Source organism: Lutjanus erythropterus, chromosome 9 (assembly GCF_056507025.1).
Source record: "Lutjanus erythropterus isolate fLutEry1 chromosome 9, fLutEry1.hap2, whole genome shotgun sequence".
Taxonomy (NCBI): Eukaryota; Metazoa; Chordata; class Actinopteri; order Lutjaniformes; family Lutjanidae; genus Lutjanus; species Lutjanus erythropterus.
In genome coordinates, this window is record NC_139325.1 from 24,336,175 (window position 1) to 24,362,112 (window position 25,938).

The 25,938-nt window shown below is 39.8% G+C and overlaps 1 protein-coding gene across 1 annotated transcript in view; it reads right to left on the minus strand.

Moving 5' to 3' along the window:
• Nucleotides 1-319: 319 nt before the first annotated feature.
• The window catches only part of efna3b (ephrin-A3b), an 81,035-nt gene continuing 55,416 nt past the window's right edge, over nt 320-25,938 (minus strand). Inside the window, exons 3-6 of the mRNA XM_084726782.1 lie at nt 16,932-17,224; nt 13,027-13,092; nt 11,385-11,462; nt 320-2,714 (exon numbers count right to left, since the gene is read on the minus strand). Of these exons, the coding sequence (XP_084582908.1) occupies nt 2,596-2,714; nt 11,385-11,462; nt 13,027-13,092; nt 16,932-17,224 (556 nt within the window). The 3' untranslated portion in view covers nt 320-2,595. The remainder of the gene's footprint in view (nt 2,715-11,384; nt 11,463-13,026; nt 13,093-16,931; nt 17,225-25,938) is intronic.

A 25,938-nucleotide genomic window follows, 5' to 3' on the forward strand; every position in this document is an offset into this window, starting at 1 on the left:
TTGCTGACATGACATACGAAAGCCAAAGACTATATTGTATTAAGCTGCTGTGACCACTAACGTCATCCCGGAGCCTGACAGGGTGGAGCATCTCCTCTTCCAGGCAGCTCCTCCGTTAAAGAAGCAAACATCCCTAAATGCCCAAGTTTTTCATACTTTATAGCCCTCGTTCTTAACGCAGTTTTCTGTTAAAGATTTCACGGCCAATCCAAATTGACCCTAGTGACATCATGGTTATTTTCTCAGATTTTTAAAAAGCTCCCTCCAGAGACACAGAACATGTTTTACAACTTTTTTCTGCAGCTGAATAACACTCCTCGCGGTGATCCTAATCCAAATGTGTGTAATTGTCGGGGTGTCCCTTAAAGGGGTCGCAAATCAAAAAGGTTGAGAACCACATGATACATGATTTGTCAGTATTGGTCTTTCTAGAAATCATACTTTACAAGATAACTTGGCCTTAAAGTTGACTCACAGAGTGCAGCCCAAGTTTACATGTGGCTCATCCCACCCAGTTTTCCAACTTTTAAGTCCCCATCTTCCCCCTCAAGAAAACCAAAAATACACCACAGCAAACTCAACAAAATAATAATAAAAACATAAAAAAAGAACAACCACAAGGAAACTGAGCTTCAAGTTTGTAAAACTGCTTACATCACATTCCACCTTGGCAAATTTCAAGACATTGTGAATTCCATTCATTGTCCGTTTTGACATTAACACGAGTACTTGAACGTCTCACATGCCGGTGGGTGAGCCGCTGCGTGGCTAGCGGTCAGCTCGCAGTCCATCATCGTCATCTTCATTATTATCATTATAATCATCGTCACCTTCATCATTGTTATCAGCTACTATGGTAAGCCATGCCCTACGAGAGTCCATCGTTGGCAGGGTGGGGTAACCATGGTGAATAAGGTGCTAGTTGCTATGGAAACGCTATTCTGCAGCAACCGACTGGTACAGTAGTTGTCTGAGTTTTGAATTGCCGTACCTCCCCACCAAAGCACTTGGTTTGTATGTATTACTTGTTGCTTTAGTTGTGTTTTGATTTTTTTTTTTTTTGTTTATTTTGCATTTTCAGACTTATAAGATGTACAGTATGTGGATGTATTTTCAGGCTGTTAGTACCATTTAAAACTCTCTCACTCTCACACACACACACGCACACACACTTGTGGCACACTCGGACATATGTTTTGTCACTCAAACACACGCAGAAACACTCATAAAGTAACAGAAAACTGTTTACATGTGGCATCTGACAAATGGGTTTACAGAGATGATATTGGTAGAGCAGGCTGCTACACCAACACTGATCAGTGGAGAGCTTCTTATTGTTGATCTGTTCACGGATGCTTGTGTGAGTGACCGTCCTTCCTCCTTCGTCCCTCCTCTTGCTCTCCTCCAAACAGTCGGTTGAGAGGAGGGCAGTATTGCTGAGTGTATCCATGGCTGCTCCGTAGCCATCGTGTGCTTCGTTAACCTCAGAGATGACAGAGGACTAACTGAGTACTTCAAAGACAGGACAGAAAAATAACACAGCAACTTATAACATCGACTTGCGGTTTCTTTGTAAATGGCACATCTACAGTAAATTCCTCCCACTTCTTTTTTCCCCCCAATTAACGTTTAAGAAGTGAATGATTCATCATTTAAATGCTCTGTATTTCCCCTCCTGACCCCGTCCTGTCCTGTCGGCTTCATTCGAGACGTGATGGTGAACACAGGATGACACAGCAGAGTGGAGATGACAACTAAAAACACTGGCGTCTGGAGTCCCAGGGTGTGTTTATGAACTATCAGCTACTTTGACTAGTCTCCTACACAGGACCTGCGAAGTTTGTTTGTCAGCTGGTTCCTTTTTTTTTTCCTCCTCCTCCTCCTCCGTGGACTGGGACAAGTTCCCAGCATCATCAAAGATCAACAACAACAACAAAAAAAAAGGCAATTTCAGTTCAGTTTTGCTGAAATCTATTTGATTCAGTTCATTTGAGTTCAGTTTTTAAGTCTTGTTGCAAGAAACTATGGCAACTAGCCCTAAGGAAGTGTTTCAGCCAATCAGATCCAGGGGAAAGTCCTCAAAGGATTTTCAATTGGTTGGGTGGATTTGAAGCTTTTTCTTCTTTTTATTAGGATTTCAGCCCCGCCTGTCCTCTCCTCTTGTATAAATGCTTTGTGTGGTGTGCATGATTCAACAAGCTCAACCTGTGGCCTGTTCAGACACACACACACACACACACACACACACACACACACAGTCTAACACACCTGCATCTGTATGCACAGGCTGACTTTAATGCAATATACGGTTCAGTCTGTGTCACCGAGTGCCTGAAGGTCTTTCAACTCCGCCAAAACCACACACACACACAGCTGTACAAATACACACACACACACACTGTGATGCTTGAAAACTCTCATTTCTTGCTCCTCTTGCCTTTTGCTCTATTTGTGGTATCTTAACTCCTCTCTCCTCTCCTCCTGACTCCCCTCCCTGACCCCCACCCTCCCCTCCCGTGCCCACTCTGCCACCCGCTGATACTGTACACCCTCCCAAGGCTAGTTGGCATGGTGACGCTAATGGGATGGCCGTTGCTAGGAGATGAAAAGAGCGGCCAGAAGGAGCATCGTCACGGTGAGGAGAAGACGATCCCTGGACGGGCTGCTTCCGCTGACGCTCTTCTCCAGCTTGGGAACAAATGGGTTAAATTCATCTGAAAAAAAAACCAGAACAGAAACAGAGAGAAAGAAAAGGGGAAGAATGAGAGATGTCTTTATATCAGTTTATTACAGTGATAGCAGTTTTCTTTTTCTACGGTTCAAAAACTTGAAAGGAAAAAACATACATTAATCTGTGCTTCTAATTATGCAATAATCTGCTCACACAGCACACACACAGCTTTTACTAAAACATGACCGAGTTTTTTAATGAGACAGACTGAGTGAGAGACGGGCAGATTAGAGCACAGAGTCACATTCCCTCTTTAACAGTGGTTCTTGACTTGGGAGTTGAGACCCAGAATCCTGCAGGGGTCCAGTTTTGCAAACCCGCACCTGCCTGCACCCAGAAATCTGACCACCAAAAGTGACCCATTACCCGCAGTTATCTCCACATCAAATCCGCACCTCTCCAGCACCGTTAAAATAAGTCCCGTGACCTGACCCATGATTGAACACACATACATGACTTCTGAACACACGTGTATTCTAAAGTGGTGCACCACCTGTGCTCCAGGCTAATCAGCTAATAGCTAATACTTTTTAGCACTTTTTACAAGCAGAAGATCTACTAAAAATGTTATTCTCACAGTGTCTAATCACACTAAATTTCTCCCCAACATCCAATTTGGTTTTCAACATACTTCGTTTCAATGTACTGTACACAATTTGGTATTCTCTACTAGCTATTTTTACCTTTATGTCATCCATTTCAGCTCTCAGATAGGCTGCTTCACTGTCAGATCAGATAGTGACATTCCAGTGTTTGGCAGATCACAGTAAGATCTTGGCAGCTCAGTAGCCTTGATATTGTTGTATTAGCAGATTTAAATGTCAAATATTCTGCACAATCATTTTAATTTCTGATTTATTCAGTGGGAAAAATAACATATTACTGTATCATACATATCGTTTATTGTTCTCACCTGCTGCCTGCCTGCAATTTGTCAATTTTTACCTACCCTCACAATCATCAACCGTGATTATTCTGGGGGGGCTTTCACTTTGAAAAGAGTGAGAACCTCTGCATTAAACACGACAGCAGAGCCATGGCTGACTGCTGCAGCTGTTATCAGAGAGCTCTTATTGTTCTAATAAAGTGACACACTCCCAGTCAGACACTTGCATACTTTTACACACAGACACATTGTACTGTATATACTGTAACAACCCCCAATTCCCCTGCACGTACACCTGGCCATGTCCTAAAAATAGTTTGTGGTCTTTTGTTGTGGGCTACACACCAAACGCCGATGTCTAGTCCATGTACAAAAACACAAGCCACCAGACAGTTCGCTGCATGCCTACACTCATGAGACACACGTGCGGCCAGACACACCCTCTGTAGTCACTTGATTAATGAGACTGGAGGCCAGACAGGAGCACAATTTTCTGTCTATACACAGGACGGCTGATGCTTATTAGGAACTATTGTCTTCACGGACCAATGGCATCCAAGTGAAGTGCAGATATTCTCAGTTTTTCCACTCGGCACCGTATCTAGCCCCAGAATATTTCCAGCTGCTCCTGTGGGTCAGACAGCAGAGTAATGACTGGCTGACACCTGGTTTTAGAGATGGCCTCCTCTGGTATGCTCTGCTGGCCAATCTAATGAGGTCTATGCAGCAGCGCCGCTCAGGTTAAATGCTTTGACCGCTCTGTAACCGAGCATGCAGCTGAGGGGGTCAGGACACTGTTACTGTGGCGCTGACTGACAGAGGAATGCCGTTTTTAAGACACAAACAGCAGACTGCGGAAAATTTCGCAAAACTGGTTCTGAAGTGTGGCTGTGCTAATCGCCTCATTACACTCACACACACACAAGCACACACTGTCTCTCACTGACTGTCACAAACACATAATTATTGGCGCGCATCTTTGGCGCGATGTTTGTGCATGGGGCCATGTGACGTACATCATGACCTTCTGACATGTTCCCGAGCCAAACATCAGCTCGCACGAGGAAGCTGTGTGTATTGCTGTGTGTGTGTGTGTGTATGTGTGTGTGCCACATATTGGAACAGGAAAGCAGGCAGCATCCGCCTGATAATTAGGGAGCTCAGACACCTCGAGGCGTCTCTGAAATTGAATGTCATGTTGACAAGAACAAGGAGATATCTTAGGCGCTGATTGTGTTTAGAGTATCTGTCTGTGTGTGAGGTGTGTGTGTGGTTGGGAGAACATGTGTGTGCTTATCCATCAACTGTAATGGTTTCTATCTGACCTATAATACAAGAATATATATGGTGTATAATGTATATGTCATTCTTTTCAAATGTTTAATTTTCATTTGGTGTACTTTTACACAACATTACATTGAATATGGCAATTTAATACCCAGGAAACTGTATTTTACATTATAATAATAAGTGACCTTGTACACTGTTAGGCAATTCAAGAGGCCTGTAACAAATACTTAAAGAAAACAATTATTTTTAATTACTGTTGCAAGAGAGGTGTTAAATCAACTGTGTAGAAATCTGTTTAGGAGTTATAATTTGTGGTGTTCCCAGGTCAGAACGTCCTCATTAAAGGGTCATTCAAGTGATTTTGTATTGCGCCTCCATGGGGAATTTTTGAGGTTTAGTGTAGGATAAAATAAGAAAGGAAACTGATATGATAGCATTTTTCATTAGACTCTCTCTGACTGATTAATTACCATGTCTTTCAACTCAAGACCTAATAACACTCCCACAGAGCCACGGAAGACAATACATGACTGTTTTTAGGTGTAGACATGTAAAATTAGGTCAGTAGGGTGCCAGTGTATCTGCACAAACAACTAAGTGTGCATGATATGAATTTTTACAGTCCATATGATAACCAATAATCACCTGGTTCTAATGGACCAATAACAGATAATTAATGAGATAAATAGTAAGATGGTAAGATAGTAACATCATATTTTAAAAAGGAGTTTAAGTAACATGCAGCTTGTGCACACTCAAGGGTAACAAGGGCTCAGCTGTAGAGAGCAAAGATTTATGATTTAATATTCCACAACTCTGACTGAACCAAATCTGACATCACTACTATAACAAAAACAAAGAACAGTTCTGACTCTTAAAATTATTGTTTGTTTTTTCTAGTACAGGACATCAAAATATACTTTAGTTTTTAAAAGCATTTTGCCAAAAAAAATCCTGTTTTCATAATCTGCCAAATCAAATATTTTTGGATCTGATATTTATCAGCTATAATTTCATTACTGGAAAAATAAATCACAAGATAAAGTTTCCATTATTGGCAGATTATTTGTCTTTCCCGATATTTAGCGTGCATCCTCTACAAACATAATCTACATCTACATAATACAGTCCATTTTTAACCTCATGATGTATATTGTAACATTTCTGTGTCGTGAAATATTATTTTTATATCTCTAATTAGCATCAGTGAGACAGCTTGAAAGAAGTGGGACCATTTGCCACTAGCAGGTTTCAAAGCTTCCCAGGAACTGAAGTTGATTACATGTTGAAGAAGCAGTTTTTTTTTTCATCACCAGCTGAACTGATGCACCTGAGAAATCAGCTGGCACATCTGGTATTAAGTAGCTGTTTCGTGGTAGCACTTCCTGACGAAACTGCAACAGTTTTGTAGTAACTACTTATATGTTTTAAAGCTGCATTCAAGGTATTTCAGAACTTGAATTTCTTCTGCTTCCAACAAGAAAAAAATACAATGGAACTCAAAGCTGGAGTTCCTACCTCTGGACTCGGGGGAAAGTCCAGACTTCATTAAGAAACAGCTGTCAGACGTCACAACGTGCAGCACAGATGGAAGCACACGTTGTGAGTGTTAACAATCAATGAAAAGGCAAAGTATATGTAAAGTATATTTGCCTGAATTCAATTAAAATAGTACACACTATCATGTAGTAAAACACCTTCTGCATGTAGACTGATGTCTAAATATGTTGACAAAAATGTAAAAAATAAAAGAAGTTAGTTTTACGCATAATGATTACCTCGTGTCATTTTCCCACCTGTGTTTTGTGTGTATATGTGAGGAGGCTGCACTGATGAGAGTTTTATTGTGCGGACACTTACCAAAGAAACATCAGTTTGTCACGGTCAGTGTTTACGTTGTGCAACTTTGACTGAAATGCAGCTTTACTTAAATAGGAAGATTGAATCTGCAACAATGTCCTGTCCTTAATTAACTCTTGCATGTTTTAAACACCGGTGGATCACCTGTTATCTTAATGAGCATGTGGTATTAGCAGGTGTAAAGTGTGTATTTATATGATGTATAAAACCCAATATATTAAGTTACTGTTTTTTCATTTCCTTAAGGTGAACCTTACTTGAGACGTGTTGTTGTTGTCTTTGTTTGCCTCTCTTTATGTTGGGACTGCTGGGAATGAAACCCTTAACAAAAAGCCAACAGCTGATAATGTGAGAGCTGTATTGTACTGCCTCTGGTGACCTGTCTGTTAAGTTCTTTTGCACTTTTGTGTTCCACTAAAACAAAATTACAAAAATAAAATATTAAAAAAATCATATAACACAACGGTTTCTGTAAGTGTTATAAATACAGAAATGGCATTCAGTTTGTGTTGTGTTTTGCCCACTGAGACTCATCCTGGTGCCGCTGGCAGAGTAACCCTAACACACTGTCGCTTAAAGGAGTGGTAATTGCTACAATAAACCCCATTAAAGAAAGAGCTTCTGATGTTCCCCACTAATGGCCGGACCTGATCGTCAGATGCAGTAACCTGAGCCAACAGGGTGGGTAAATGAGTATCCTCCCACTGAAAGCCGTCAGTAATCACATGGCTGCATGGGGAGCTGCTAGCACCGTTCCATCTGTGTTGTAAATGAGATCTAAATGAAATCTAATACTAGAGGTCGTATTCAGGAGGGAACCACTGTTGAGCTGCAGACACTGATTGAAAGGGGCAGCGCCCAGGAAATAAACTGTGAGCAGTGAAGGGGAGAGACACGTACGGCCGGTTTACGATATGAGCCTGCAACATTCAGCTTAGTTAAACATTTTCAGACACGGTAATCAGGCAGATTTGAACTGAGCAGTTTGTGTGTCGCCTCGCGTTTGTGCAAAAGTGCTGATGTCAACTTTGAATAACGGTAATTAAAACTATGATGTGATGAGTCTAATCGGCAGTCAGGGGGAGTGAGAACGAGGGAGGGGAATAGGAAACTCTACGGCTTCTTTGTTTTCAGTTTCTTTTCACGGCTCCCCGCTGATTTCCTCACTTCCTCTCGCACCACTTGGGTTATCCTATTAATTTAATTGGCAACACAGCACTACAGGTGAAAATGACCCATAGGAGCTGGACTAATTTGTGCTGTGCTATTGTGTCAGCCGTTTGCTAAATATTAAAAGTATTTTCATGCAGTCACAACTCCTTATCTGTTCGAGTACATCCAATGAAGCTATTCTTCTATGGAAGTAACTGCTGCTTTTCTGTATATATTTGTGCGTAACCTGCAATTATGTGCGTACCGTGTGGTTTTGAATAAAAGTGTACATTTTCTGTAATTGGAATGAGCATCTTTTGTGTTTACTATGTGTTTACAAGTATTTGAAAGAAAGCAAGGAAGGTGCACAAGTGGTGAGGATGTGATGAGAATATAAGAGCTCAGTGAAGTAGTGGCAAACAGTCACACTTCATTTTACAGTACACTAAAAATAAGTAACAACCCAAAGCTACAAATCACATGTTTTTTTTTTTTATTAGACCCTTTATTAAACCCTTATTAAACTTAAATAGAGGGTATTTAGGGACACATTACAATAGAGCTGCACTGTAAACTAAAGTATAGCATTTCCCATTGTTAGATCCTTATTAGACTTTATTAGAGGGTAATTAACGGTCTAACATTTGGAAATACTAAATTTTAGTTTACACTGCAGTTCTGTTATAATGTGTCCCTAATTACCTGCTCTAATAAGGGTCTATCTGCACTTTATTAAGCCCTTATTAGACATTGAGGGTAATTAGCAACACACTTCAATAGAACTAAACTCTCAAGTAAAATTTTAGTGTACCACTAAGTGTATGGTGTCTAATTAGGGTACAACTACTGTCTAATACAGAAGTTTTTGTCCAATGTGATACAAAATATAACTTGTTATATCTTATTAGTGTACTATAAAGCACAGCCTGGCTGACAAAAGTATGGGTGAACTAACTCCAACTCAATGTGTGCTTACCGTAAGGTATAAAGAACATATAGAAAGGAATTAAGCCTGTTTTTCCATTTTAATATGGCTTACATCACTGTGATGGCATTAATGCGTACCATAACCTCAAGATTAATATCGCTTTTTGGGGAAAAAATGTTAAAAGAGGGAAAAACTCAATTTCACACATCAAAAGGTGAATAAACTGGGTTTTGGCGACTTTCCCCTCCACTGCATTCCTACTTGTGCTCTGGGAGGAAAAATGGAGGATGGGAATTAAAGGGCGGGAGGATGAGGAGGGCATGGAGAAAGGAGATGGAGTGAGAGAGAAATGAGATGAAAGAATGATGGAGGGAGGAAAAAGAAGTGAGGGAGAGGTATCTCAACAAACTCAAATGACCTGCAGCCATTCGCCGCAGCCAGTGATGAGTTTTCTTATGACAGTTACGAGAACAGACTGATTTATTAGGCAAGCACACACATGCGAGCGCGCGCGCACACACACTGATTAACAACAACATGACACCATATTTTACAGGCTACCTTGGAGAACGGCGTGAACGTTAGACAGTTCGATGATTGATTCCCACAGGTCTGGTTGTGTAATGGAGGCAGCTAGGTAGGACGAGCTAGCTGTACATGTTGTTGTTGTGCTGCTGCACTGTTGTTGCCATAACATGGAGAGGAACCACATGATCATCTCAGAGATTATCCTTAAGTCTGCCACTTATTGATTTACCGCTCAGCTTCTCCCTAAAATTGCTCCAGTTCCAGCGCTAACAAATTTAGCATGACTCACGTGATTCACATGACTTCACCAGTTGTGTAATGTTGACGAGACGAGAACAACATAAGGGCAAACATTTGCCAACATGTAGCAGTTAACTACAGGGAATCTGAGCAAGCGTTTCCTTTTCTGAATGAGTATTTTTTGGTAACTAACCATGAAACTCTGTGTTCTTTGCTTATCGGGGTGAAAACAGCAAGTGTGAAATGAATATGCATGTAGTTGTTTAGCAGGATCAGCAGCTTGCCAGGCCAGCTGGTGCTGAAAAGTTACAGTGCTGAAGGTTTCTGTTGCAAAAATGCCACATTTCACTTTAGCTGGCCGGTTCTGATGCTACAGGGCCAATTAACTGATCACACTACTATCAAATATCAATGATCAATCTGCTGTCAGTATCTGAATCATAAGGCTAATGATATTCTATTTTATTTTTTGCTATTGTCAACAAATCCCATGAAAAGACAAGTGTAATTTCCACTGTTGATGTGGGGACATGACCATCTACCTTTTCCATTTTTCTTTTTTGTCAACCCTCTTTTTAAAACTTCACAGTAAGAGAGACTCACTGCAGTCTCTCCAGTCTTTGTCCTCTTATTGTCCCACTGTCATGATCCAAACAAGAGAAGCTTTGATTCAATAAAAATGCTGATTTGTTTATTTAGTTCACCATATCAATATGTGCTCACAGAGCAGCACAAACTGGTTTGAAAACTTCTGGCTATCCTCAATTCCACCTGTCAGGCTTGGTACAGTTTATCCAAACTATCTGATTGGTTGAGACACTTGGGGTTAAATGCAGCCTGACGAGAGGCATTTGGAGAAAAAACATATTAAGTTCTTATTTATAGGCGACAATGTGAAAACACAAAATTCATCTAAAAGTTGCTTTAATGAATCATTAATCAACTAGAAGGGCACTTGGAGAGCAAAGACCTGCTAAGACCAAGTGCATAACATTTTGAATTCATTTATTAAACTACTGTTACTGAAAAACAACACCTAAAAAGTTGTTTAAGTAGCTTGCTAAGTTGATAGAAATGCCTGTAAAGCAAGAGGATATCAGGCATAGTATTCGTTTTCTTCTCTTTTTTCAACCATGAATCTGTTTCACTATATCTGTATCACTGACTATTACAACTGTTAAAAAACACAAATGTACCACATGTACACACACACAAAACCTTCATTACAATAAACTGTAACTGCTCACTAGAGCACCAATTGTGTGTTAATCCACCACTGAAAATAATCCACCACAAATGCACTATTTGCTCCTGTTTGAGTAACGTTTGTCAGGAACTATGGTGCCCAACTGTTTGAGGAAATTAGTGAGCTTTTTAAAAATAAAGCATATATATTATACATTTGTGACATATTTTTTAAAGATTTGCATCTTCAGCAAAATCAAATGAGTTTGTGGCTGAGTGTCTCAGAAAATCAATGGAAATCAGAAAGTATTGAGAGATGGACTAAAATCTTGTTGGTTTTAGTCAGTTAATGGATTTGTTGGAAAAAAAAAAAACAGAATAATTATCCTTTGACTTCAACAGGGCAGCTTGAAAAGTGTGAATAATATGATTTTAATGATTTGACACAGATGTGATCTGAACGTCAAACATGAGTCATCGTCTGTTGTTATGAATCCAGGCGAGTCGGACAGATGTGTTATCATACTTACTCACCGTCATGTGTGTATAAGTTAAAGTGAGGTGTGTATGCGTGTGTGACTCACCAATATCGTCAAGTTTTAGGCCTGGTCTAAGCGTGTAGTCTGGTTCTGTAGGCTCTGGCTCATCATCCACGTCAGAGGCTGAAACAGAGAAGAATAAATTGAGTGGGACAGGAAATGAGTGAGGGTGGAGAGGGTTAAACCATCGCTAACGCTGAGGATTTTAATTACATCCAACCTGACACCCGGAGAGAAACGTGAGCGACAGCAGCAAAGCAAGGGTGCACACTCTTACAAATAAAGGTGCCATCTAAAACCATAACGGGTTCTTCTGCTAGTCCCCATAGGAGAACCCTTTTTGGTTCTTGGTAGAACTTTTCATAAAGCTTGAAACTCTTAGTAACTAGAACCCAACATGGGATATATCTAGAGCCATCTGAATAAAGGAGAACGCTTTTTATGATTTCTATGGCTTTCTATGCTTTTTATATTCCAAGGGATTTATCAGTGGGTTCTACAGAGATTTTCTATTATGATACAAAGAAACCTTGACTAAAGAGTTCTTCAAGGATTTCAACAATCCTCGAAAAACTCTTTCTTGAAAAAGGAGGTTTTTGGATAAAACAGATTCCCTCAGTCTTACAATGAAAGCTTGATGAACCCTCTCCTCCAAAGCAAATAGTTCTTGGCAGATCCTCAGGCCTTCAGGAAGAACCCTTTTGGAACACTTATTTCTAAGGGTGCAGGGGTTAAAAAAATTCCCCGGAGCGGGCAGACTGACAAGCCAAAACATCACCAGCAGCACTGAGAGAAAGAAGGAGGCTAAGAGAGAAGGAGGGGGGAGAGAAAAAGCAGGAGGGTGAGAAGAGGGGAGGTGAAGGGAGGCAGATCAAACTGAAGAGAGGCAGTGTGTGAAAAGAGAAGGAGAGCGATGGAGTCGAGAGGGGGGTGAAAAGAGAGGAGGAGAGGTTAATACTACAGGGCGGTGGAAGTTAAAAGGACCGGACAGGCCAGGGATCAAAGTCTGTGTGTATATGTGTGAGTGTGAGCGGGTGTGTGTGTGAGTTTGTGCGTATGTGTGTGTGTGTGTGAGTTTGTGCGTATGTGTGTGTGTGTGTGTGTGTGTGAGCGAAAAGAGGGTCGAGAGATTGAAGGAAGGAGAGCCAGTGAGAGAGGTTAACACTACATATACATAGCCACCCACTGACCGCACACAGCAATAAATGGATTCTGACAGGGAGCGAAGGAGGAGGGGTGAAAGAGGAGGAGAGAAAGGAGAGATGAGGAGAGGAAAGGAAGGAGGGAGGGAGGTGGAGGTGAGGAGGGCCTTCAAAGCTGGAGCTGCTCCTTTCTGCTGCCGTGGAGGAAGGGAAAGAAGAGAGAGACAGAAGAAGAGAGAAGGAGAGAAAAAGAGGAGCAAGGGGAGTTCTGTGCTGTGAGTGAAAATGCTGCAGGGGAAACTCAGCAGGAGTATTAATAGCTCTGCCTGTTTCAGACTGTATTTAGATTGTGTATGCATCTGTATGCAGCCAGTGTGTGTGTGTGTATGTGTGTGTGTGGGCGGGTTTGTGGGTTTGCGGGGAGCCCGGCGCCTGCCAGATGGGTAGAGTGGCCAGATGGGTGCAGGTACAGTCTGCAAACAGGTCCAAGCATTGCATTACAGGTCACAAACCACACACACACACACACAAAGTGGTAGACTCACCCGTGGAGCAGCAGACATACACTCGTAGTCTCAGACAGCTGCGGCCGTGATGATGGGTGGGTGTGGCTGTAAAAACATAAAATGCACAGTAGATGAACATGGTGCTATTATGTGTTCACATGTGTTTATTGCTTTCAATGATGTGGTCTTCCTGAAATAAAAACCTGACCAACGTTGGATTTTGCTGTTTCAAACGTGATAAAAGTTTTAGAGGCTTGCAAAGTTTTCATGACTGAGTGCCAACTTAAGAAGCCAGCATACGAGGGCTATGAGGGCACTGAGGGCTTTGTAGGAAAAACCCTAGGATTTGTGGATTTGAGGATTGTCTCATAATGATAGTCAACATTAAATTCCTTGAGGATCAAATTCACCTGTTTGCAGATAAGGCAGATCACTTTATCTGTCCCACAAGATCCAACAAAGTAAGTTGATCCATTTTCCTGAAACCTCCTTTTCTCCCCAGCCATACGTCGTTTAATCCGTAGCGACTTTCCCATCTCTCTTCCACATTTAACTGCCGAGTTGTCCACCGAAACACAGCACTAGCACTGATGACAAAACATAACTGCTGAAACACTCATTAGGTGCCACTAGTTGCCATGCGACCAGTAGGTTTCTACAACTTATTTCTAACCTGGCACACCCTTGTTAGGGGGCTGCAGTTTAGGGGTCGGTATCTCTTGGCACCAAACAATTCCATTCGATTCTGAATCAGAGTGCGCTTCGATTCAATTATAAAATTTGAAATTATATCCATCTATCTATCCGTCATTTTTTTTCGGTGTGAGTAGTAGAGTATCAGCTGTAGAGAAGTCTGCCTTCTCATCTGAAAAATTAGTTAGTGTCTCTTTCTAGAAATCATGACCCAGATGCTTAAAATAATCCACATATGTCGTGAGCAGTTTCATGTAGGAACAATTTACTTTCTGCAGTAGAATCTACCAGAATTACTTTAGAATCTGTTGGATTTCTACGGGCGATGTCTCCAAAACTCTGCAACTTACACCACAAATATGTAGATGGATAAACAGCACCATAGGCAGGGGGAAAATGTGTATTTTTGATTTTGGGGTGAACTGTCCCTTTAAGCCAGGGGGCACTGGTTGGATTTTATCTATCTGCAGTTGCTCACATTCAGCCATCCTTAACACCACTACATGTCATTATCCACTTGGTTTAGCTGTAAAGAACATACAGCCCACATTTACAAAATTGTTACAGGTGATTATAAGGTAGAGGATTGGATTTTACACAAATTTTCGATTACTGACTTTTCTGCATCGATTCATATTCTTAAAGAGACAGTTGCGATGCATTTGAGAATATATGTTTTACCCCACCCCACCTCAGTTTAGTAGTGTTGTAGAGTGTGTGTACAGTAGTGTATTATATTAAATGTAGGTTATCTAAAGTGACAGTATTTAAGGAATGAGTAAAATATAATGAATATATTTCATGTCACTTTTGGCGGCCTCACAAAATGTTTCTGTGCCTGGTTCATGTGCTGTTAAGATGGTATTTTTATAGTACTAATAATGCAGTATTGTATAGCACTAATAATGCAGAGAAACATATCAGAAGTAATGTACCAAACCAAACAACAAGATCAGTATCAGCGCTGATAATGACCTTGTTAAACAGATGGGATATCAGCCAGATGTGACCGTTCCACGTTAAACATGGTTGATATACAATTTTAAACATAACAAACAATTTTTAAACCTTCTACAAAAACATCTGCACAAATCTGCACAATAAGCGATACAGACAACTTAGTAGTAAAGCTGAAAAATAAATCAAAGTATGATTGAAGTCATAATATGGCAATATCCAAATTTTTGTTAAAGGTAAAATGTTTAACAACAACATTAAAATGAAACATTATGGGACTATAAAGATGTCCAAGCCTACAAATCATATTCTCCAGCAAAAACACGTCATCAGTGAAAACAAAATACAAATATGATCATTTCCACTAAATTGCAATTGCAATATCTGTCAAAATAATTGCAATAATTTATTATTTTGGCACATCGATCAGCCCTACTTAGTAGTAAGTGTTTTATTTCCAGTTACCAGATGTGCCGGATGGTTAAAAGCACAGAATTTGGGCCGTAAGAGTGTGAAAGTAAATTCTCAAGTTGTGACTTCCTGAAAGTTTCAGGTAAGGACCTCTGATTCAGAGTGCTTCTGACACTCTTGTTTATAACCAAACTGTGGCTACATTTCATGTTTAGCACTCACATAACAAAGACGCACACATTTAATTGACTGTACGGTAGGGCTGCCCCCTAATATGTGACTGAACCGCTGCCAAGTTTTCACTTACATGTTAGTTGCAGATGAAAAACAAAAACAAACGAACTTCAAACTCCATTTGCAGTCTCTGAGAACAACGGGGACCAGTTTAACAACAGGGAATACAGTATCAAGGTGATTTACTTCGGCTGCGACCCAGACTCTGATTCCAGCACAGACACGGCAGATTCCAGCGGTGACAGGAGGCGAGCGAGTTTGTAGTTCATTTCCAACTATGCATAATCCATCGTGTTGAGTTCACTGTTTACGTAATGTTGGAAGTTATTTATTTCTTTGTTTTGAACAAAATGACTTCCGTGAGGTTATACTGTGTTGAAATAAATTAACAAAATGTTTGGTCTTCTTGCTGCTTGTTCACACACATTCAAAATGATCATTTTTGCTGTATATAACAGGTGGCTCGTTTTTTTTCCCTCTGTATAATTTATATTTTAAAAAGCTCCTTACTCAAGCCATTTTTTTGATGGCCTAAAAATATATGTGTAAATAATTAAATTAAATTAAAATCATAATATACTGACTCAAACTAATGACTGCTTGTGGACTGGAAAAATCTTCAGCCCTACTGTGTGAACAAAACTACAAACCACTCAGTGATGATCTAAATCATGTGTTGGGACTCTCGAATTCACCTGACCTGTATGTGTTTGGACTGTGGGAGAAAAAAACAGACCACCAAGGAGGACTACAGGATGGACATTAAAAAACCTGAACATTTGGTCTCACATGTGAAAATATGTCATCCTCATCCTCTACTAATGTTATTAGTAACACCTGTGCTTTTCCTGCTGTGACAAGTCAAGTGTCTGCTGTTAAAAAGGCCTGCTGAACCTGAAAGATTTAGAAAAAAGCATACATTCAGTTTGTCAAAGTTAAAATATATTTCATTTAAATAATATTATTAACCAAATTTATACATATCACAATATTATGTTTTAAATATATTATTATAATTTTTGGAGGTTTTCCCACATAAAAAAATAAGAAACGAGGAGCCGCCTCTTTGTAGTGATGCACAGACTAAGGTGAAGCGCTTTCTGATTTTCTGATTTTGGTGTTGCAGAACCAAACAACTTTCTAGAGACATCTCCCATCATGTAATGCATCTTAAATGAGCACTGCACTCATTATATAGCCATTAAACGCATGAGACATTTATCATTGGGCTGAGATATTTGTTTTTAAATGGTTTTATGACAAGCTAAAAGTTCATTATTTATTCAGTGGCATATTGGTGCAAGGTGTACCGAGTTAATTTGATTAACTATCAACAAAATGGATGAGCCTGCTTGACTGCAGGGTGATATGATTAGATGTGAAACAGCAATTTGTTATCCTGAAATTACCTGAGGACGGACTTTGGCTAATCTGAGCAGAGTAATCATCAAATCCATTTAATGATAAAAGAATAACATGTTTAATCTTACAAGGGGTGTTTGTCACATGACTCTAATCTCATCGGCCTCCTGCAAGAGCAGCAATTTAATACAATTTATAGTCTTGCTTTTATTTCTATTTTGAGGACATGCACAAATAATAGTGATATTTATTGACATGATATTGATTATTGATTTGATTCCACTCACAGATGTAGTAGTACTCCTGTCCAACGTGGAACTCGTAGCCTAGTGAGAAGGCGCTGTAGCGCTGGAACTTCTCCGAAAACTTGATGGGTGCATGGGGGGCGTGGGGCCGGTTGCACTCCCACCTCTTGAAGCCCAGCTGGGGGTCACAGTTCCTGTAACCTCGGTAACTGACCATGTAGAGGACGTACTGCTCGCCGGTGCCGACCATGCGCTGGCTGTCGTTGTAATGGGGGCAGTAGATGTCCAGGTAGTCGTTGACGTTCACCTGCATCGTGTAGCCCTCCCTACGCAGACTGGACACAGAGAGAGACAGCAGATACAGGATGAGTATAATCAAAAAGATGCAGAATACACATATATCAAGTGTCGTATTGTTCAAACTTCCTCTGTGACACTAATCAAAGGTGTTTCATTTACATAATTTAAACTAATTGCATTTTTATGAATCTGTCATGTTTTATAGGCAATTTCAAACAGTTTTTTTTCCTGCCAGTCAGATTTTAATATTGTGTCTAAACTGCTCATGGAAACAAATGAAACTTAATTAACCTCCGGCTTCGTAAATAAAATAAATGTTATTTATATAGAGCAATTCATGCATTGAATACAGTCTACAGTTCTTGCACACACACCAACTAAATAAAAATATACAACACACAGGATAAAATACGTCACTTCTATGTTTGTTTCACATTCAGCATGAATGCTGTCAACTGGCTCTAATTTCCAACTACGCGTGTACATTTTTAGATACACACATTTTTTGAGGCCTTTACACCACACTTGTCTAGAGCTGCAATGCAATTAGTCGACTGGAAGAAAATTAATTGTTACTGCTACTATTTTTGATAATCAATTTATCATTTTAGTAATTTTTTAAAGCAAAAATGTCTTCTGCTTTATTTGTCATTTATGAGTGTTTGGGTTTTAGACTGCTGGTTGGACAAAAGAAGCAATCTGAAGACACCACTTTCTTTTTTAACATTTTATAGACTAAACGATTCATTGTGAAAAGAATCGGCAGATCAATCGATAATGAAAATGATCACTAGTTACAGTCCTAGACATGCCACATTCATCACTGCACATCTCACATCAATGTGCGTGATGCTGTGTTTCAGATGCACGCTTTTCAGCTTGAATGTTCACCCAGGGTCAAACAAATCTTTGTTTGAGACTTATTGAGTTATTAATAACACAAAGCAGGTGTGTTAGTGTGAGTGTGTGTGTGTGTATTAGCGTATGTGTATTTGTGGCTGCAAGGCTGCTGCATGCAGAGAATGCGGAGCTGGCTCTTCAGTATGGACTGAAGGCCCCAGGGCCACAGCTCCTTCTCCTGGTGTCAGCGCAGCGTTGTCCCCTAACCCCAGTGCTCGTACATCAACCTGAGCGCAACGTTGCGCTCACGTCAGCCGTCAACGTCCCGGCCACATTTCTCCCCCCCCAAAGCTCATATATCAGCGTCAAGCCTAAAAAAGACTCGGCTTGACAGGAAGATAAGGTCTGATTCTGTGTCTGGGAGTGTGTGTGTGTGTGTGTGTGTGTGTGTGTGTGTGTGTGTGTGTGTGTGTGTGTGTGTGTGTGTGTGTGTGTGTGCATGTGTAGTTTGTGTGACAAAGTGAAATAGATTCTTTCCTGACATCCAAAAGCCCTCTTTTTCTCCCCATCACAGACGCGAGCCCATATCTGTGTGACAGAGACAGGTTGCAGTTGTAAATCATACACACGCCGATGAACATGGGCGCACACACACACACACACACAGACACAGACACACACTCAGTCAGATGTTATAGTGGTGACATCATAAAATCACAAGGGGGCAGCAGTGTGTCATCCTCAGCCTGACGCTGCTGCCTTTCTCCCTCTTTGCCAGTTCTAGGTCATGTCTCCAGGGAGATTATTATTCAATTATTAAATGAAGATCGAAACACTGTTCCCAATGTCTCCCTCTCTCCATCACTCCTCACTGCTCTCCTCAAACCCTTCCTGAATTTGTCTTTCTCCCCGTGCTCTCCATCCTTCTCATCCCTTTCTTCTTTCAGAGCAACATGAACGGAAGATTAATTGTTCAACATTCATCCTTTGCTCTCCTTCTCCTCCTCCTCTCCTCTCCTCACTTTCTCTCATTACATCATTTACTAGCCTGCAGAAGAGATTTACTTCTTGTGGTATTAGTGACAGAAAAAAAGCGGAAAATGCTTCAAGGGAACTATATTTATAGTGAATGCAAAAAAGAGAGAAAGAACACGAGTGAGGGATGAGTTTGGTTCCACCAGGGAGGCGTGAATGCAAATTGAGTAAAAAGAGCAGAGAGAGCCAGAATGAAGCAGACAGAAAAAAACCAAACAAACAAAAAAAAAACAGGCGGTTGGAGAGTTTTACATTACCAAAGAAAAGCAAGTTCTCCAAGATGAAGGGATAATGGCAGAAAAGAGAGGGAGAAAAATGAGGGGGAGGGCAACTTGGAGCATCTTGAGTAATCTGAAAGTAAATCACTTCTCCAGGATAAAAGCTGGCTTTAGGATTCCCACTGTGGATGTGTGTGTGTGTGTGTGTGTGTGTGTGTGTGTGTGTGTGTTTTGAGCTTGTTTCTGTGTGTACATTTGCTTGCTTCGGTTTGCATGTGTGAACAAGTCTTTCTGTGCGCAACATCAAAGCATCTCACCTTAATCTGCCAAACTTTTAGATCTGATGGAGTGACATCTTTGGAGGGGGCGGGGCATGTCGGACACACGGATGTAAACAAAACGTATGTTTTACCGAAAGCAAAAAGTACATACATCCAAACATAATAAATATTAAGCGGTAAGATGTGTCTCTGTTTGCTTCCTGTCTGAAGAAGGGCCCAAAACATCACACGGTGGTAGGACTATATTAATAAATGTTCATGAGAGCATTAGCTCGTATGCAGACTCTGTTTCTCCATAAGTGTGAATAAAAGCAAATCCAACAGCAGTGTGGCGTCAGAATCCTTGAATGTTGCAATAATCTGACACAGTTTAGTTTCAGTCCACGGAAAATCAGAAAATAGACGTGGCCAATTGAAGAGGTTTTTGGGGGGTAGGAGTGAAGATTACATGTATTAAAAACCATGATTTTTAATTATAGCTCTGCTGTCTCATTTGTATACAGTGCATGCACAGATTACATTACATGACCACTGAGTGATCAGAGAAGTACAGCACCTTTTAACAGTACCAGCCAGCTGTGACTGGTGGTGTCACGACACTGGAATTTATAACTTTGATAGAATACCCTGAAAAATACCAATATTCTTTACAATTTTTGATACTATGGGAAAAACTGCCACAGCACTGAGGGCAAAAAAAATATTTTTATTAAAAGATAAAAAATAACAAGGGTATAACATGACAGCGCATATATGATAAAACGTATAGTTCAGGCATTTTACCCAAAAGTAGATTTAGACGTCATACAAACTGCCACATTAACAAACTCAATGAGTTCTTGTCCTGTACTGAATGTGTTCTGAATGAGAGATGAAAAAAGTCTTAAGGAATCGTATGAGGGGGAAAGTTTTGAAAATCGCTTAAATATGATCTGGCCAATGTACCACTTTTTTGCTTCCTAAAATAATAATTTAAATCAACATCAACTCATTAGTATACTTGTATACGAGACAACATAAATTGGCTTTAATCCATATTACTGTTGGCATTAATTAGCATAAATTTAAAACTAAATTATTTACATAACTTAAAATAGCACTTTTATATTACTTTCTAAATATTCTTGGCTGCCAAATTGGCACTAATCAACATAAATGTTGGCAATGATGTACATAAATGAGTAAAACTTGTTTTCTTTTCAAAAATATTGCAAGAAAACACACCCACTGGGTCATTTTGACTGACTTATGCATCTAAGGGTTAAAAACTTCCTTTTGTTCATCCGACTCCACGTCTGACTGATTGTGTACAGCACTGAATCCTTTGTGTGGACTTCAGACGAGAAGACATGCATGAATCAGTTTTGTAATAAATGACATATTTAGACTGGAACAGTTGAAAGAGTTTCTGTTGCAGTTTGTGAGGATCATGTTGTATAATGCTTGTACTATTAGCAAATGAGACGAGTGACGAGAAGCAGACAGCGCTGTGAGTACGAGAGGGGAGGTGGGGTTATGTGGGCTCTGCAGCGGTGTGTGTGTCAACTCGCTGTCAGAAAGAAGAGAGAGCAAGAGAGTTCATCTGGTAAAAATACTGAGAAAAATGAGTATTGAAAGCATTTCAAATATTCAAAATTGATATGTATTGAAATTTTCAACAACACTAGTTATGACCAAACCACATTAAAAACTGTTGTCACAAAACTGTACAAAAACAATCCTTCAATCCTTTGAGAACAATATAGTTAAGATGACAAATTTATGTGAAGGAGAGTTGAGAGTTGAATATTAAAATTCAAATAGTATTAAAAAAATAATACCCACTCGTTTAATACCAGGGCAAAAGGGAAAAAGAAAGACCTTGGCACACACAAAAAAATATTTTTCATTTTTTAAGAGAACACCACACAAACAGCGCTGGTACAGAAAAGTCACTGAACACTGTCTGTTTTTTTAGCCAACAAGCAAACAGGACAATAAATACTGAACTGAACTGAGATCTTGAATCAGCACTGATTGTATTGTTTTGTATTGTATTGATTGTTTTGTTATGGCAAAAAAAAAAAAAAGGATTTATAGTTTGATACTTTTGACAACCATAATGTGTAGTTAAACTTTCTTGTTTGACAGACAAAAGAAATGATCCCAATCAGTTCCTCAAGGTGAGATACAGAACTTAAACTGAAAAAAAGAGCTCTGGTGTTGGATTGGTACTTGGTGTTGGCCTGCACCCAGAATCCAGCTGTCTGAATCAGTGGCACCTACAAGAAACGGAAGTAGTTGTTGTTTGTAGTCTTGTTTTGTTAGACTGTTTGGTAAGGCATATGGTGAGGTGAATATGCTCCTGCATAAGTAATTACCTTTTAAAAAAATATTGGAAAAAAATATAATCCAATTCAACAACACCACAAAGTATATTCACACAATGTACCAGACAATGCAGTCAGCAAACAAACAACCAAAGTACTAGTCTCAACAAAAACAATGTAATATTTATTGCACAAGCATTGCATTGCCTTGCATTGTAGAAGTGTGCACACACAGTGTACAGGCAGTTGTTAACGTGATTTTACTCCCTAATGTTTTTAGAGAATTAAAGAGCATTAAAGAGAATTAAACAGATCTACTCTATTAATAAAGTGGACTCATTGTCAAGGATAAAAAGAGCATTTCTGAATGTTTTTAGACAACAGAATCAAAGCTTCATGCACTGATCGTACTGTGACTTAAGTTTCATGTTCGTAATTTAAGTGAAGCAGTTGGCTATAAACTGTCTGTTGGGGGTGCGCAAAGTTGATGTGACAGCCTCATACCAGTCACCATCATATTCTTCTTTTGGTCTGCTTCAAAGACAAAAGAGAATGCAATAAATATTTTAATTTTAAAAATCTAGTTTCCCTAAGAATCATGAGCGAAAAATCCACTCTGACTGAAAGAATCTGGATTCTCATTTTCTGCGTGCAGCCCCGTTTTGTAATCTTTTTTTTTATTTTTTATTCCACTTTATGATATTGGAGTTTATTGGATGGTAATGCTCCCTGAAATTTCCAAATAAAGAGAGATGGAGAGATATAGAGATACAGAAACTAAGAGGTGGAGTAGCTTATGAAATGTCATGATGTGTTGCCTTCCTCCGCTCTCTCCTGACGCCTGCCTTTCCTTTTGTGTTGGATCACCGCTAATTTCCTCTCTCAGAAGTGATACCTGGCAGGACAAGCCGAGAGACGAGGAGCGGGACGTTTCATCAGCACAACACAACTCCGAGGAGCAGAGCAGAGGCTTCCAGAGGGATGGAGTGATGGAACGATGGAGAGAGAGAGATGGGAGGATTTATAGGATGAGACGAGGGGGTAGTCGGGGTTAAAAGCTGCAGAGTATGGCCACCAGGGAGCGGAGGGTGATAGCGGGAGGGAGCAAGAAGGAGCAACAGCTAAGAGCAAGATCAAAGTGGGCCTGGATCAATGTCACTACTGTAAAATCACATCAGAGAGTGTGAGAGAGAGGCAGAGTGTGTGTTGCCTATATAAATCAGTCATAGGCAACATAATGCCACAGAGTTACCCCCTGCCTGCCTATTATCTGCCTGGCCTGTTGGAGCACTGTACATCAATAAAACACTTTGACAGTAAGAGCAATCATTCCTTTTTGTAACAAGAGCTTGGAGGACCAGCTTACGCTGCTGTTCTCTGTTGGTAAGATGGTAGACTTTGTATAGAAAGGGAGGGGGGACTGACTGAGGCAGACTGTAAGCTCAAAAGATTTAAGCCAGCGAGTTTTCCCCTTCAGATAAGGCAAAGTCATAGCATGGTATAACACTGAATACATACCATGTTTTTTGCAACAACAGAACTTTAGTCAGTATATAAGCAATGAGGACACTAAAATCATCCATGAATGCGCCTCAGACTATTCACTATTATTTACATGGTGGGCGCAATTTGTGACTCAAACTCAAGGTGACCCAGCGCCTCATTTCATGTGGCTCACGAGAGCTTTCAAAGATGATAACTTGTACAAGACAATTCAAAGCTGCGTTACAGAAGCACAGTGTCCATAAACTGCACGTCCCAGAATTCATCCCAATAAGTTATCTGTGCACTAAAGGCGTCAAGCTGTTGTCGGTATACGCTAGATGGCATCTCAATATCAATCTATCATCTAAGCAAGTTTACACTTTGGATTTGAAACCTTGCTGGTAGGCTACATTACTGAAACAACCCCAATTGTTGTTTTGACTTTATTACTTAAACTACGATGTATATTTAATTTTTGAAATTGTATAACAGTTGTACACTTGAATATCTGATTGCCCTTATTTTCCTACACTAGACTTTCAGAGACAGTTATTAATTTTTAAGTTATTTCTACAACCAATACACAAATGCAGAGGCAATTATGTAATACAATAACAAGTAGATACATTTATACCTTCCTTTTACAACCAGCCCTTTAAAGGCAACTATAATGCTGATGCCGATGTGATTGAGTTTATCACCCCTGTCCTAGACTATTCAGAAAAAGGATGGGTGTGAACGTTAACTAGAAAATATTCTCAGGTGCAAAATGTTACTTATTATTATTATTTGTATGGATTCTTTGGACAAGGATATTTGCAATATAGATATATAAAGTCTGCCATGATAAGATCTTCGCTTTGATTCTATCAGGGGCTTGTGATCGATATGAGATTATATCATATTCCCTTTTAACACAATCAGTTAAATAGGAGCTGCCTAGACGATAGACTTTTAAGCCTGCATGCATGTTTTTTCAGCCTAACAGTGATGAAATAGACCAACTAATATTACTGTGGCCAGACCAACAAGTCAGCAGACTGCAGAGTGAGATGATGAGATGACGGCATTGTAAGCAAGTGGCATATGCTTTGTTTGCTGACCCGTTTTTTCTCTGAAATCCCAAATATTTCCACACTGCTGATTTATTCCTGAGAGTGGAGTAAATAGCCTCATCGTCTCAGCTGCTTGCCATTATCTGCCTGGCGCTCGCACTGTTTGAACGTTTAGGAAGGAGTTGCGCTTGGACAGAAACGGTGACACAGATGTGCCATGAATTTCACCATAAAGGCGTATCTTAGCAATGATAAGATGGATCAGTGTTTACACTTTGAATCACTGATATTGGATCGTTGATCACTCAATCAATCCAGGTCATTACACTTTTTATTTATTGAGGCAAATTTTGCACACAGCCTACTAACCCTCTTGTGACGACCGGTCCACAAATGTAGAAGAATGTTCCTTATAGCAAATTTATAGCAAAATAATCTCATCAGTGGCCTTGTGAAGTGCCATGGAAACCAGAGGGAAAGATGTAAGGAAGTACAATGCAACGAGCTACATTAGTCTAAATATGAGGTTTTTAGCAATACATAGCTAGAAATGGTTTTATCACATAATCTGTGGAAGCACGGGCATAAACAATAAACTTAGTAGTGGCTGAATTCCATTTAGCTGCTCCAGTTTCAGGATCCTGGTATTGTTCATGCTGGTTCATTCACTGTCACAGTGTCATGGCATACTGGGACACAGAAATAGAAACGAGCCAGTGTCAATGTTAATGGCGCCTGTGCTTTCACTACTTTGATAAGTCAAAAGTCTGCTGTGAAAAACACCTGTTTGATTCGTTCATTTTAGTAAAACTTAAGTTTATTTGAGAGCAATTCCAGATGAGAAACTGTGAGTTCATCACATATGCAGCAATTTTTAGTAACTCCTGTCAAAGCTGGTTTTTAATTAAAATTGTGTCAATTAAAAAAACACACACACCTGTGACGGGTGCATCAGGGAGCAGCAAAAGAGAAACTTCCGCACATTGTTACACTTAGCGATGTTTTATGTCTTTAATTTGACATTTGAGTCCAATCAAACTTCATTTTGTCACCAATACACACCACACCACAACAGTTCTGTGTGGGTGATGTGTTCATGTGTCTATTTTATTGTAGGAATCCAAGTCATGATGAATACAGGCGATTTTCTGCTTATTTTTATTTATTTATCTTTTGTGTACTATCTTGTTACATATTGTACATTAAAAATGTGTTCTTTATCTAGTTATCTGAATGAAAATGTGTGTTTTGTCAAGGCGTTTCATTCACCAAAGTGAGACAGTGAATGGAGGTTTTTGAAGGACAGGTAAATATTTTTTTTAAAATGCAAAAACAAATTTTCTTCAGAGATGCTTCAGCTTCTCAGTTACTTTGTCACAGGATAACACTAGCTGCCAACAGTCACTTAGAACAGAGAATGCTAAGATGTTAACATGGAACATTTGAGGTAATCTGTGTGTTTTGAGATTTTTTTATTCTTTCTGACTTCTATATACTCAATGATCAAAAGAAGAAAACAACAGGTG